The sequence below is a fragment of the Lontra canadensis genome, unplaced genomic scaffold (assembly GCF_010015895.1).
Source record: "Lontra canadensis isolate GAN:19392208 unplaced genomic scaffold, GSC_riverotter_1.0 scaffold75, whole genome shotgun sequence".
Lineage (NCBI taxonomy): Eukaryota > Metazoa > Chordata > Mammalia > Carnivora > Mustelidae > Lontra > Lontra canadensis.
This window is the reverse complement of record NW_022631069.1, coordinates 9,657,389-9,673,094: the sequence shown is the minus strand read 5'-3', so window position 1 is coordinate 9,673,094 and position 15,706 is coordinate 9,657,389. Positions and strand designations below refer to the sequence as shown.

General features: G+C 38.5%; 1 protein-coding gene and 1 long non-coding RNA gene across 2 annotated transcripts in view; both read left to right on the top strand.

Annotated features, from left to right (window-relative positions):
- The window catches only part of GNAI3 (G protein subunit alpha i3), a 36,019-nt gene extending 28,150 nt beyond the window's left edge, over positions 1-7,869 (top strand). Inside the window, exons 6-9 of the mRNA XM_032881528.1 lie at positions 1,242-1,371; positions 1,797-1,950; positions 6,386-6,599; positions 6,689-7,869. Coding sequence (XP_032737419.1) covers positions 1,242-1,371; positions 1,797-1,950; positions 6,386-6,576 — 475 coding nt within the window. The 3' untranslated portion in view covers positions 6,577-6,599; positions 6,689-7,869. The remainder of the gene's footprint in view (positions 1-1,241; positions 1,372-1,796; positions 1,951-6,385; positions 6,600-6,688) is intronic.
- A 3,749-nt stretch (positions 7,870-11,618) lies between these two features.
- Positions 11,619-13,411, top strand: LOC116881624. The gene is made up of 2 exons (XR_004385458.1): positions 11,619-12,618; positions 13,222-13,411. It is a non-coding gene; the product is annotated as an uncharacterized LOC116881624 (long non-coding RNA).
- The last annotated feature ends 2,295 nt before the right edge of the window (positions 13,412-15,706 follow it).

Sequence of the window (15,706 nt, the reverse complement as noted above, 5' to 3'; positions counted from 1 at the left end):
TTTGGAAATAGACCTTGAGTCACTTTAGATCTGACATACTAAACCGCTTGGCAAAGTTTACCTTTTAAAATTTTGTCCTCGTCACATCTATCTTTAGTATCTACTCATTTGTATGCATGCCTCCTCAGATGCTGGTACCTGCCAAGAGACAAAGCACTGCACGTGTTCCTCTTATTGTAGGCGGGAGATGAGGACTGTTGACAGAAGTACAGCAATTGAGGCAGGCTATCCAGGAAGCCCCCCAGACAGGAGTGGTGGACTAAAACTAATCTGGATTGGAACATAAAGTTTGTGAACAGCTGAGGCTTTGTTGTTATGAATTAGGTTCAAGTAAGACGTAGAGTTGGAAAATACTGATTATGTTTTTGTTTTTAGATAATTGGGTTCTTAGAGTCCTACCCTGAAATACAATTTACTTTTCCTCCATAATTAATCTCTAAAATATTTTTTCCCTAAAGTAAGGAAAACATATCTCAACCATACCTTAATTTAAAAAAAAAAAAAAAAAGAAAGAAAGTTAAAAAGTAAGGAAAACAAACTTTTTGGAAGCACAATGCAAGTTGGAGATTTGTATTTTTTCATAGTTCTTTTTAACTAAAGAGGTAAAGCATTTGGAGGGGTAGAGTGGTGTTATGGCTAAGAGCCTGGGTACTGGAGTTAGAGTGCTTGGATTCAGAGCCCCAGTCCCCCTTTGTTAGTAGTGTGCCTTTAGGTACTTAACATAACTGTGCCTCAGTTTCTTCATCTGTGCCCTGGAGATAATAGTACTTACAGGAGTGTTGTAAGGGTCAGTCAAATGAGTTAGTGTACTTTCGGTGTTTAGGATCATGTCTGGCATCATGGTGAACAATAAGTATTAGTTAGTATTCTTGTTATTACCTTAAGTTGTATTATTCAGCTCTTGTTTTTCCTGTCTTCCCCCCCACCCTTTGATCCATTTCAGTGCTTATTCTGCTGACTTTTGGCACACCTGATACAAGCTTTGATAGAGAGAAGGTGCAACTAGTTATTTAAAATGAGAACTTTAATTATTCCTAGATTTTATTTTTACATGTTGTTTTCTTTTACTTTTAACCACAGAGTATTAGATTGACTATATTGTATCTGCTTCTTGTTTGTCTTTTATATTGTAAATTGGGTTTTGAATATGCAATAGTGGGAGGTTCCCTAACCATTTCAGTTTAGGGAGAGGTGTTAATTTGTGACCTTGCTGAGTTTGTTCATTCTTTCCCTTTACTCAGGATGTTTGATGTAGGTGGCCAAAGATCAGAACGAAAAAAGTGGATTCACTGTTTTGAGGGAGTGACAGCAATTATCTTCTGTGTGGCCCTCAGTGATTATGACCTTGTTCTGGCTGAGGATGAGGAGATGGTATGTTGGATCTTCTGGTAAAAAGCCTGGTTCATGTAGACGGGGGATGATTTTGTGTATCCGTTTGTGTATCCATTTGCTCATTGAACCAAATCTTGATTTCTTATTTTTTTCCCCTGTGAGTTAGATTTTTAAAATATTGATCCGTGCCCTACTAATTCTTAAGAGATAGGACAACGTATTGACTATGTATGCGGGCAGGGTTAGGTTCTCTTGTTAGCCAGTCTTCTTCCCAGCTCTCAGCCTCTAAGAATTAGGAAAATGAGGACCGACTTAGCTTTTGTGGTATCTGTCTAGCTTATTACCATCCGTGCCATTCAGTGCTTCTAAAACTTGTTGGTCTGTTGTTTGTTTTGTTTTTTTTTTCATTAACAGTTCATTCACTTTTACTTTTTGCTATTGACACCCCTTTTTTCCCCCCTCAGAACCGAATGCATGAAAGCATGAAACTGTTTGACAGCATTTGTAACAACAAATGGTTTACAGACACTTCAATCATTCTCTTCCTCAACAAGAAAGACCTTTTTGAGGAAAAAATAAAGAGGAGTCCATTAACTATCTGTTATCCAGAATACACGGGTAAGGGATCATGAACGACTTCGTTGGAGGTATACATCCTAGATGAACACTGTAGTGACATTCCTACACCTGCCTTTTATTATGAACAATGCATGTATATCCTTATGGAGAGTGTTCACTGGTAGTGGTATTAACGTTAAGCATGTGATTAAGACCCCTTAAGTCCAAAGTGCTATTCCATACATAATCGAGTTTACTGTGTTTATTTTGTATTTCTGTCCTCCTCATTTTTTGAGGAAAAGAGAGATAAAGATCAAAATTTGGTCTATGTATGTTCAAAAAAGTGCAAGGATAAGATGCAGTCATTGCAGTTAAGACACAAGTTGTTGAGAGAGGGAAACAAAGAATTTCATTATTGTCGGAAATGTTCACTAGCAGAAGAAGGGGTTACTGCTGTGGGTTCTGTGTCCTCTTTTTTCTAGAGGAAATGACACTTGTAGTGAGATAATGAGAGGACGAATTAGAAACCACCAGGCAAACAGGATTAAAAGCATTTTAGGAAGAAGGAATAGCATATATTTAAATACAGAGGTAAAAAAAAAATAATGTGCGGGGTACATGGGTTGCTCAGTTAGTTGAGTGTCCGACTCTTGATTTCAGCTCAGTTCTTGATCTCAGGGTCACGAGTTTAGGCCCCTCATTGTTTTTAAAAATGAAATTGTTAAAAAAAAAAATTACATGATATGTTTGGAACCTAGAAGGGATTTGGTATTACCAGAGCTTAATGTGGTAGGAAGGAGTCGTTGGTGTAATGGGCGGGGATGCTCATGGAGAGCCTTGTATCTCATGGTGAGATAGTGGGGAGCTATTGAAGGATTTTGATTGGGGTACATGAGGTAGTGGAAACTGGGCTTTAGAAAGATATGCAATAAATGGCAATAAAGATAGATAGTAAGGGAGTTGAATTAGTAAGGAGTCTCTTAGGATGCAAGTGAAAACTTTTTGGCAGGGGCATGAAGATACTGGGTTATATCCTAGAAGGGAAGGGCAAGAATGCAGACATATCTTAAGATACAGGTGGAGTCTTAATTCCAGGACCCTGGGATCGAGCCCCACGTCGGGCTCCCTGCTTCTCCCTCTCCCGCTCCCCCTGCTTCTGTTCCATCTCTCACTGTCTCTCTCTGTCAAATAAATAAATAAAATCTTTAAAAGAAATGAGTTTAGAACTAGGAAATAGAAAGCTGTCAAAGACCCTGGAAGCACTTCTTTCTTCTCTTTTTTCTCCCTCTCTCTGTGCATCTTCTTTCTTCTTCTCTCTCTGCTTAACAGCTTTCTATGCTATTCAGTTTATGTGGTACAAGATGGCCCTGCCACAGTATCTCTCCTGCATTTAAAAGTCCAGGGTAGGGGCGCCTGGGTGGCTCAAGTGGGTTAAGTCTCTGCCTTCGGCTCAGGTCATGATCCCAGAGTCCTGGGATCGAGCCCTGCATCGGGCTCTCTGCTCAGCAGGGAGCCTGCTTCCTCCTCTCTCTCTGCCTGCCTCTGCCTGCTTGTGATCTCTGTCTGTCAAATAAATAAATAAAATCTTTAAAAAAAAAAAAAAAAGTCCAGGGTAGGGGGCACCTGGTTGGCTTAGTCAGTAGTCATGTAGAGCATGTGACTCTTGATCTCTTTGTTGTTAAGTTTGAGCCCCACATTGGGTGTAGAGGTTACTTAGAAGTAAAATCTTAAAAAGAAATAAAATAAAGACCAGGCTTTGCTGAAACTGGTTGGCCCCAGGTTTAAATTCCTAGGAGAGAGATTCTGGCCAAGGTTAAGGCCAGCAAAAATCCTTAGCCCAGTCAGTCAAAGTCAGGGACACAACCATGAATGCCAGTGTTGCACCACTATAACCTTTAGATCAGAGTTGGGTATTTTCAGGGAAGGAGAATTCTTGTTACCTGAGCAGATGCTGTAAAGCTTTCTGTAATAAAGTGAAAGAGTATAGCTAGGGTAAGGAAGTGGGAAGAGTACTACCAGAGTTCTGCTTTGATTGGCTGCTGGTGCTGTGATCTGAATTGATACTTAGACATGTTGATTTCGAAGCATCTTTTGACCTTCCAGGTGGAGGTATCTAATAGGCAGATATATACGTGGCCTTGGCGCTTGGTGGGATGTTGAGGGTTACATGTGTTCATCTGAGGTGTTGTATAAATACAACATGGAAATGGATGAGATGACGACGACTGATGTTGCAGAATGAGAGAGAAATAGCAGACTCTGTTGGCAGGAGAGAAAGAAAGGTTTATGCTGGATGCAAAGAGAAAAACCAAGAAAGCCAAAGTATCAAAAACTAAGAAATTTAGAATTGAGGGGTTGTCAGCAATGTTGTGTGCAGACAAATAAAGTAAGATATACATTGGAAAATGGCCTCTGGAATTAGCAGTCAAGGAGATCACGAGTGTTACTGAGAGCGGTTGTCAGTGAGCATAGAGCCAGGGCTGTGAGTTACTGAGTGTGAAGTATAGAAATGAGCCCAGTGTAGCCTGCTCTTAAGCAACTTGGATTACAGAGGAAGGAAAGATTGAAGAATGTTCATCGGCTTAGTGGTAAGTTTTTATAGCAAAAGAGAAGTTGTAAAAAATGGATATAATTGGTGGAGCAAGATTTGTAAGCAGATGGAATTCCATACAATGGAATATCACTCAGCTATAAAAAGGAACGAAGTCCTGATGCATGTTCCTACTTGTATGAACCTCATAAATGTATGTGAGGTGAAAGAAGCCAAACACAAAAGGTCACATTTGTGTGATTACTTTTATATGATATACCCCAAACGGGCAAATCCATAGAGACAGAAAGCAGGTTGGTTGGTGGTTACCAGGAGCGGGGGGTGGTTAAAATGAGGGGAATGAGGAATGATTACTTAATAGTAATGGGGTGTTTTTCTAGTTGATGGAAAAGTTTTGAAACTAGAGAAAGGTGCTGGTTACATAACATTGTGAATATACTAAATGCCACTGTATTGTACACATTAAAATGTCTTACTGTATGTTACATAAATTTCACTTCAGCTTAAAAGAATCTTGGTAGAGGAGTTAAATTTTGAAACTGCCAGGAAGCCCACTCTAAGACCATAGGTAGAAATGTATGGGGATTATAGGTGACTTATATGTGAGGTGGTAGGCTCAAGAATTGAGATGTAGTTTAAGCCCCCTGGCCTTTGTTTTCTCAGGGAAGTTGGAAGTGTGGCCAAGATTGAGAGGGAGGTGAGTTAGGTGAGTTCATAGAAAGTAGCCAGGTTTTAAAGTGGAGAGAAAACTTAAGTAAAAGGATTGACAGTGTTCTAACTGGGAATCTTCCACATAGTAAAGAGCCCTCAATGTCATATCCTTTTTTGGGGACAAGGTTGGGGGGAACACCTTCCAAGCCTGCCTTCCATTGACTTCATTCCCACAGTCCTCATTGCCCAAGTATCAGTTATCTCTTCCTACCAGACACAAATCTCTTTTCAGAGCTCTCCTTGAATTTACAGAAATTCTCAGATCTCAAAAAACCTATTTCAGGCACCTACCACAACCTATCTTCCTTTATTATTCTAAGTATTCTGTTTAAATAACATTCCTCTCTTTCTTAAGCTTTTCTTTGTTTAGTTTTTTTTTTTAACCACTTAGCGCTTGGTATTTGTTGTCATGCTTAGTGTCACTTAACTTCATAGATGTTATTTGTTGAAAACAGCCTCTAGTTCACAGGAATAAAGTCTTGTGTGTTTAATTTGTCAAGGTTTCCTGGTTCTGTAGTCAATTCGGAGGGCTATTCTCAAGGTTCACAGGTAGATGAGACGGTGTAGGAAGCTTGTGGTTAAGAGTGTTAATTACAAATGTTGCAAGTAAGGTTTACTTTTGAGATCCCGCGCCTTTTAAAAAATGGCAGCTTCATTGAGATATAATTTATATGTCACAAAAACACATTTTATGTATTTTTATAAAAACACATTTTAAAGTGTATAATTCAGGCCCCTTTCCCTTTTACATGTACTAGTTTACTACCTTTCATCATATTGCCATAAGGCTCAGAAGCTAAGCCTTTTAAAATTGATATGCTTTTGAAAAGAAGCATTTTAATTCTCTTGAATTGTTTTATTTCAAGATCATTCCAAGGAGCATGGGATCTCTGACCTTTTAAACAGTTGTGTTCTAGCAATTCATCTTCCTGCTTTTCTAGTTTCCTTTTATGCATTCTAGGTTTTTTAGCTGAAATGTCTAAATGGAAGGGGAAAAAGAAAAAGTTTTGTTTCCCTAGATCTTTTTGTGTGATGATTTTGTTTTATTTGGTGTCTGCTCTCAAGAAAAATCTAGTGATTAGAGAAAAACCTAGTGATTACAGAAGTAAATCTGTCTTACATTCCTTTGGGTCATAATCCCTCTCTTCATATAAGTAAGTGGGGATGGTCTGACATAGTTACATTCAGGCAGCTGTAATGATTTGAACTGAGAATATTGGGTGTCTGCTTCAGGTTCCAATACATATGAAGAAGCAGCTGCTTATATTCAGTGCCAGTTTGAGGATCTGAACAGAAGAAAAGATACCAAGGAGATCTATACCCACTTCACCTGTGCCACAGACACCAAGAATGTGCAGTTTGTTTTTGATGCTGTTACAGATGTCATCATTAAAAACAACTTAAAGGAATGTGGACTTTACTGAAGAGAGGTGGATATTAATAAAAGGTAAAACTTCAGACATTTTAGTTCTAATGCTATAATGATGTCTCTTGACTGTGTAAACTTTTCTAATTAAGGATGTTCTTCTTTTCTAGTTATTACAGTGTGGAGTGTTGAGACCAGACTTCTTTTGCTGTCTCATTGGGCAGCTACAAGCATGAACGGGACCAGGGAATGGCAGCAGCATGCAGAATCTTAGCACTCTTTAGCACAATCTTCTGTATTAGGGAACTCTTAATTGACACGAGATGCTAAAGTCAGACATTGGAATTGGAACAGCTGTAAAGTATGATTTGATCATCAAGACATCACTTGGATTTCATAATCTCAAATGTTTAGGGCTGATGTGAAGTTGAGGTGCTGCATTCCAGAACTTTAATATGTAGCTTATTCTTTTTTTCCTTCTTAACAGACCACCGGTAGTTCATTTTTAAAGGTTTGTTTGTTTTTTTTCATCGAGAGAATAATGTGACTAAATTTTATTTGTTTGCAAAAGAATCTTTATTAAAACACAATCTTAACTATGCACATGATGTGGCCAGATCATCTTAAAAATTTTCCTCTTAGTAGGAACTCTTTGTTTTTAACTTTTGGTATGGTCAGAGCATAATATTTCCATAATTACTTAATTCTTTACGGTTATTGGGGCTATGATTGTAGCTTTTTTGGATGAAATTTATGTTACTCTCCTGTTCAAAGTACCATTATGGTTTCTAAATGGTAATTACATTGGAGAGTTCTGTAATAAAATTCTAGCTCTCTAACTTTTGTTTAAGCTTATGGTTTAAGGTTAACCTGGTTTATGCTGATTACCAAATTATTAGGTAAATGTTGATGTAGTATGTAAAGTTAGCTTCTTGGATACAGACACAGCCAGGGCAGCTGTTGATTAGAAATGCGAATTGCTAAATTCCAAACAGAAAACAGTGACTTTGCTGCTACAGATCTACTAAATTGACCACTTTGGTTCTTGCTTGTTTGTCTCAGTCATAGGGAGTTCTGTAAAAAAAGATGCCCCTTGTTTTCCATCTTCCATGGCCTTTTCTGTTGGGAAACATCTAAAGTGTATTAACAATGCATGCTTTTACTTTGTAAATGTGGTGCCAAATCCCTGTTTGCCATTGTTTTTATTGTAGCAATGTTAATTGTAGTAATCCTTAGTCAGTACCTTCTTTTGCCGAAACTATTGCATTTTGGGACTTTTTCCACAATGTTGTGTGTACAGATTTTAATCTGTTATAGTTGGCAGCAGTATTAAAATGGTGAGTAAAGAGTCCAGGTTTGTTCCTGTTTGTAACTAGTCCTTTCTGGAAATATTTTCTTCTGTTTCTTTTTGTCCCCACTGAATGTGCTTTGGCCTTTGTCTGAGAATGGGTTTAGGTAGAGGGTTCCCTGAAGGGCTAGTCTTTTGGTGTAATGGTATTGTTGAAGCTTGGTCTGACTGAGGGTCTTATGTCCTATCTGTGTAAGTGACATGCAGTCATAATCCATTTTCCAGGTTTACATTTTGGTTTTGTGGAGAGCTTTATTCACCTTAGCCTGCAGGTCCTTTTGTATAATGTACAGCAAATGTCCTTAAATACTGAGTGGGCCTTTGGGGGAAGGCAGATAAAGAGAATGCATTTTGAGCATTCCAAATCAGCAGTTTGAGCAGTGCCTTTTGGGGTCCAGTCTTTTTGGATTGGATTCTGTGTCATCTTTTGATGTAATCTTTTCCTAGTTTAAAACAAAACAAAAAGATTGGTGATCATCTAAGCTGGTTCAGAAAAGCAAGTGACAGCAGTTCAGTGCCTTTATTGGAATTTTTTTCTTACTCTTTTTGGAAAAGTATAACTATGCAGATGGTATAACTGTTACTATCTAAACAGTTTTTTTTTTAGGGTTGGGAAAACTGGGTCTAAAAGAAAACGATCAGCTTCAATTGGTGATGATTAACTTATGCTCACATAAGTTGATAGTCCTTGTGCATTTTGAATATATCTTTTCCTCACTGTATTCTGTGATACAGGATCATCTGGAAATGAGAATTGGTAGAATATTGTTTTAACTGTAGTCTTTCTACAATCAGAGCTAATGGGATGATATTGTTGATAATCCAAAATAACAAATAATCTAAGTTAATTATACTTTGAAATGCATTTTGTATTTTCATTCGAATATGTCTGCCTGATATGTTCATTTTTTAGCTTTTCTGTTAATGGAGAATGGTAGTTCTCCACTTTTCTGCCTTTATACCATTTACGTTTGTTCTAAAGATCACCTCCTACCCTACCATTCCATGTAACTTATTTAAATGCACATTCCTTGAGGACACAGGCACACAGTTCAAGTCAGTGGTTTTCAAATATGCCTTAAGTCAGAATCATCAGGTTCCATCTCAGTGATTAACTCTTGTCCGGTGGGCTAGTGATCTATAATTTTTAAAAGGTGATTCTGATCATTGCCTTTGCAAATCACTGTTGTTATTTTGAAATAAAGATCTTTTCTAATAGCGGAGCCAGAGTGCGGGGGTGAAACATCATGTGTACTAGCCTGGAGAAAAAGGATTGATACTTGTAATCAATGAAACTAAAAGTTGCCTTGTATCTTTTTTCTGTGGAGAATGCTGGAGGTTTGTGATGGACCGCATTTCAGTATTCATGTGGCCAGGCTTTGGACCATCTAAGAAACCAGCACATACAAGGAAATTAAATTTTAATGAATAAAGAACAGTAAATAGACTCTAGTAGGAAGGACTGCAAGCAATAGCTTTATTTTGTTGACAGTCACATCTTCACCTGATTAAAACCTTGGGCTGTAAAAAAAAAAATGCCATTCATTAGACTCTGTGTAAAGAGGAAGTATTCTCCTTAATGGCCAGTCTTGTCTTCCCCAATCATATAAATTCACACTTGGAACAGATTGCACCTCCTGGCATGAACATTCCAAGAACTTTTGGGGCACCTGGATGGCTCAGTCGGTTGTGTCTGCCTTTTGCTCAGGTCATGGTCCCAGGGTCCTGGGATGGAGCCTTGAGCCCCGCATTGCATCAGGCACCATGCATCCATCTGGCTCCCTGGCCAGCGAGAAGCCTGCTTCTTCCTCTCCCACTCCCCCTGCTTGTGTTCCCTCTCTCACTCTCTCTCTCTCTGCCAAATAAATAAAATCTTAAAAAAAAATTTTTTTTCAAGAACTTTTACAGTTATTCAAAGTGGATCTTGGGATGACATTTCATCTTGATAGTTTGAATTCTAAATCTCTAGTTCAGTGGATCATTTTATTATTATTTCCAGTGATGGATTGTTATTTTTTTTTTTTTTTACAAGGTGCTGCACTCTAAGGATAGGTGGACCAAATTTTAAAAAAAGTATCTTCTTGCCTTGTTTCTTACTCTCTTATGTGTTGTTTGTGTTTTATTACATGCACATTATTTAGAGCATTTAAAAATAACTGCTGGTTCTTCTAATTCATTTGCCCACCTTATAGTCTTATATCCTGGCCATGTTCTCCTATTCATAGCTGTGACTTTCTTTGGAAATCCTTGCCTAGCCTGACTATTTACTTCATATATGTGTGCATTTGTTTAGCCTGGTTCTGGAGCATCCTGTTGCAGAGCTGGTCGCTGTATTAGCAGTTACATATAAGGTAAAGTTAGTCTTTCCCTCTAATTAAAAACCTCCCTTTGGTTGATCTTTTTTCCCCTTCCAGATGTTGAAAAAACCACAGTCCTCTACTCATTTAAACATACCTAAAAGAGCACTGATTTTCTTCACTCTTACTATTTGTGAATTCCTTCAGATCTTACACTGACTTTAAGAACAAAGTTATTTCAGTTTCCCGGTACTGCCAGGTCATTTTTGTGTTCTTCAGGCTTCATAGTACATACAAGTAGAGCTCTGACCTGGCCCAGCCACAGCTCTCCAAATAGCTTTATGGCTGTCTAAGCACAAGAGCGCACCAGGCTGCTTTGAGGCCTGAAATTAAAAGTTGGTCTTGCTTCAACCCTCAGGATGTAAAAGATTTAAGTGAGGCACCAGGGAACAAACTTCCTGGATGGTCAGGATCTTTGTTTTTTATTTTTGTTTAGTTTTTAACTACTCCCCCTCCCCCCCAGCATTTTCTCATAACTTGTATGAATTACTTCTGCTAGGAGAGCATACTCTAGAACAAGTCAGGACAGGCTAGTTTTTTCCTGATACGATGTCAAGCTTACATACCTGGCTTGACTCAAGTCTTCTTAGGAATTAAAGCTAATCCAGAAGGTTATAATTAGTAGATACCTGAAGTATAAAATTTACATATACAGATTTCCCTGGCTAAACTCTACTAAATTAAGATGTTGGAGACAGGTCCTGAGAACATGTATTTTTAAATAAACTCCTGTGTGGTTCTGATAGAGCTAACTGGGGCAAGATTTGCCAATAACTGAATAGGACCTTATGTTAAAGATCAACACAAATGGGGTCCCTGGGTGGCTCAGTCAGTTAAGCATCTGACTCTTGTTTTCAGCTCAGGTTATGGTCTCAGGGTTGAGATATCAAGCCCTGCTCAGACTCTGCTTAAGATTCTCCCTCCCTCCTTTCTGCCCCTCTAAAATGAATAAATACATCTTTTAAAAAGATCAAGATGAATAGTAGACATATAACCTTAAAAGTCACTAGTAAACAACTGAGGTATTTTTTATTTGCCAATAAATAAGAAGCAGCTTTTGTACCTTTTGTACATGACTTGGAGTGCTTGTCACCAAAAAAATTAGTAAGAGAACTGTTTAGTCAAAGAATATTCCTACACTTTTGTTACAGAGTATTTAGTTTTTATACAAAATTAAGACAAAACAAGAGACTTGGAGTTTCCAAACATTTGTTTCATATGTGTTACTGCATATATTCAGTGAAAATTGAAAGAAACATCAAAGATAAAATCCCATGATAGAGGTCTAGCTATATATATGTAATAACATGAATATTCATTTACAGTTGGTAGATAAAGAGCAAAGCTTAGCTCTAGATTATAGACTGGGAAATCCTTTTGAGACAAGGCTGGGGAAGGGGAATGATTGAGGAGTCAAATAGAAAAGTCTTTGTATGCTTGCTGCTAATGTTGCCCTGAAATCTAATGGGAATCTATAAGGTAGCAGAATTAATTCAGTATTAGTAAATATGCTGCTGGGATACGCCATCTCAATGTATCAGCATCCAGATGTAAGACCTTTGACAGGTGGAATATTCTGTAAAATGTGATTTATCTCTCACCTATCCTCTACTAACCCCCTGCCCCCCCACCCCCATATTCCTTTCGGTTATCCAAACATTTTTACCTAGAGGCTTGTTTAAATGTAAGGTTCCCAGCAGACATAATTCAAATCACAAGAAATTAACTGTTTTTTTAACTTTCCATTTTTGCTTATGGAGGATAAAGGTCCTGAGACCTCTCGAAATCTTACAGAGAGCTGTTTGTCACACCCAGCTCTGGTCTTCTCTCTGCTTCAACCAGCTATGAAATCTTTGTCTTAAATCCTCATTTGTTACCTAAAGGTAGACTAAATTATTCCTTCCAGCCATGATGTATTGTGGGTGTGATACAGTTGAAATAATATATTTAAAAGTGCTTTGTAAATGTTCTTAATGACACTCAAGACGTACTGTACTGCGAAACAAGTAATCTTTTAAGGCGATACCAGCAGATGTATTCATTGTAGCCGGTTTTCTTCTCAGCGTCACTTTTCCCATATTCGTTTTGAATGCCTGAAATGAAGTTCAACTATAAATGGCTCTAAAATTTGTTAAGCCGGGTGGAAAGAAAGGTCTTCACTTTGTTTTGTGTTTAAATCCAGTTCTTCATTTCTGTTCATACTAGTGCTTGCTTTTCATGGCCAGAAAAGCAGAAACGTACCCTTCTGCTGTCTGCAGTGTCTGTTGGACCTCACAGAAATGTCTTCATGCTTTTACCTAGCAGGAACACCAGAGGCTGGGGCCCTGGGCCAACACTGAAGTCCTCCTGGAATCTGTGCTCCGGGGGCTGTGCCGGGTAGAGAGGGCAGTGGGAGGTAAGAGCTCTTCACCCTTCACCACCTTCTCCACCCAGCATGGCCGGCACACTTTGGTCTACGGCACATCTCCAATTGTAGAGCGGGTTTTGAATGCTGTTATTTCTTCTCCAGGGGATGGGACTACCCTGATTTGGACTGTTTGGGGTACATGGAAGTGAATTTTTTATCAGAGTAGGAATTGTTACAAGTAAATGTGTCTTTTATATTGCTTTTAAGACTGGATTTTTGTGCTGCTTTTACCCATAGAACATATAAATGCACATTACCAATTATATTGTATTTTTTCCACTATTTTTTTATTGTGGTAAATCATACATAACATAAAACTGTACCATCTTAATCATTTTCAAGTACACAGTTCAGTGGTCTGAAGTACATTCACTATGTGGCACAGCCATTGCCACCATCCATCTCCAGAACTTTTTTCACCGTCTCAGACTGCAGCTCTGTACCCATTAAACACTAACTCCCCATACTCCCTCTTCCCAGCCCTGGTAACCATCACTCTACTTTGTCTTTATAAATTTGACTACTCTGATACTTCTTATAAGTGGAATCATACATTTGTCCTTTTGAGTTAATCATACTGTATTTTTGTAGAAAAAGAAAAGCAACTGTCATCAGATTCACAAGAAGTGGAACCTAATTCACATTTGGCTTACTGACATCAGTGTACAGCGCATTGCAAGGAAACTGCATTCAGATCTCTGCCCTCTAAGGATATGAACAGATAATTAATTACACCTTCAACAAATAAAGCTATTTATATTTTTGTTTTATGCTAAATTCACATTTAGATTTGAGGCTGATTCGTATTCAGTTTGGAGATGATAGTGTTAAATAGCTATGATTTAGGATGGCGTAATTTAAAAATAACCAAGAATTTGGTTGGGAGTGGGAGGAGCTTAGGGAAATAAGAAAATTGATTTTGACGTTATAGTATATGGTGGGCTTTCAGTAGCATGTTGCATATAGAGAACACTGGCTTGGGATTCAGAAGACCTGTTTTGGAGTTCTAGTTCTACTTCTAGCAGTTTAATCTTGATGAAGACATTCCACATCTCTGGGCCTCAGTTTCTTACCCATAAATTGCTAGTGAATAGTCCAGTGCCTAGACTATTTTGAAATTCCTTCTAGTTTGCTCATTTTAAGAATAAAGATCACAGTTCGTGCAAGTAGGGTTTAACTGGTTCTGACCTACCTTGTTACAAAAAAGAATTTATGAGGATGCCTAAGATTCAGCATTGTAGTGTAAATTTAAAATGAAGCAAAAACAAAAGATAAAGATAGCGAAGTGAGTAGAATACCAGAAGATGAGGCCCACTGGCTCTGTTTTCTTGCTGGGACTAGAGGGTTGGTCCTACATGAACATCCATAACCACGTAGACGGGTGGGCTCTTATAGTTTGGCCTATAACCCAAGCCCTGCCTAGAGTCAGAGATCAAGGAAAAGATAATGAAAGAAGCAAACAGCCTGGTACAATTTGTGGTGAGGTTGGGCTACCCTAATTGAAGATGGAATAAGTTAGATACATTAGATTTGGGGCCTGAATAGACAAGATCTTAGCCATAGTAAGTAAGGATTCTTAACCTGGGGCTTCAGGGCTTGGAAGATAGAACTGTATTCTATCATGTTGGTTTCCCTTTTAATACTCCAAATTTGCATTTTTAAATACTCTGAGAAGAGGGCCATAAGTTTCATTGGACTGTTAGAGGGATCCATGATACAAAAAAAGAATCATAACCCCTGTATATTGAGTTAAAACAAACAGGTTAGTATAGCAGGAATATGCCATTTGGAATGTAGTCCCCGAACAGCTCTTGGATTCATGAAGCCTTGCCCAGGTTTTTTCTTTGGTGAAGTTTTTTAACCAGCAATAGTCACTTTCCCTTATTTCTCTGGTAATTCTCTCAAGTCGATTTCTTTTCATGGAATCAGAAAGACTATTAAATGAATCCAATTTTAACAGCCCCAAATTTATTCTTCAGAGTATTTCAAGCTCATATGGCTCTCTAGTATCAATATTGCTAGTAGCAGCCTAAGTGTGAATATGTGTTTCTGGCAAGGAGCAGTTTCATTTTAATTGACACTTTCTTTTATATACTAAATCTTGGATGCCAAGAGCTTGCCTCACTAGTAGTTGTAAATGCTAAATCTGTACTTGACTTCACCACCTCCTGTCAAGATAAATGCAAGCTTCGTTTCCCCTCAGAGAGGTTCAAAGAAATAATTTACTTGGTGTTCTGTATGGGAGATGTTGTCTTCAGCCAGGCATCACATGGATTCAGCTGCAGAGATTAACAGGGCCTAAAGCAAGATCGGCTGCTTTTTTTTTGGTTCTGAAACAATAGCAGTTGAAATGGGAATTTTGGCTTTGCTTACTTTAAATTCTGTGATTGAGGGACACCTGGCTGGCTTAGTCGGTAGAGCATGCAGCTTTTCTTCTCAGGTAGAGAACGTACACTTCTCGGTGTAGAGATTGCTTAAATAAATACACTTACAAAAAAATTCTGTGACCAATAAGTGGTAGCAATAGAATCATTAGTACTCTAAGTGGGAGTGTGCTGAAGTCTTCCAAGTTTATTCAGAAAGTGTCTTGTATACCAGAGGGGCACCTGGTGGCTCAGTTGGTTGAGTGTCTGACTCTTGATCTCAGCTCAAGTCTCAATCTCAGGGTCGTGAGTTCAAACCCCACACTGGGCTCCACGCTGGGCATAGAGCCTACTTTATTTATTTATTTTTAAAAAACTTGTTATTTATTTATTTGACAGAAATCACAAGTAGGCAGAAAGGCAGACAGAGAGGGGGAAGCAGGCTCCCTACTGAGCAGAGAACCCGATGCGGGGCTTGATCCCAGGACCCTGAGATCATGACCTGAGCTGAAGGCAGAGGCTTAACCCACTGAGCCACCCAAGCACCCCGGAGCCTACTTAAAAAAAAAAAAGTATCTTGTATACCTGAGACAGTTACAGAGATAATGGCAGTTGTGGTGGGGTGGATGCAGAGGGATAGTCTGCTTAATAAAGGTGGTTAATTTTGGACATGTGCCTTAGAAACTCCTATCTCCAATCCAGTGATTCAGATC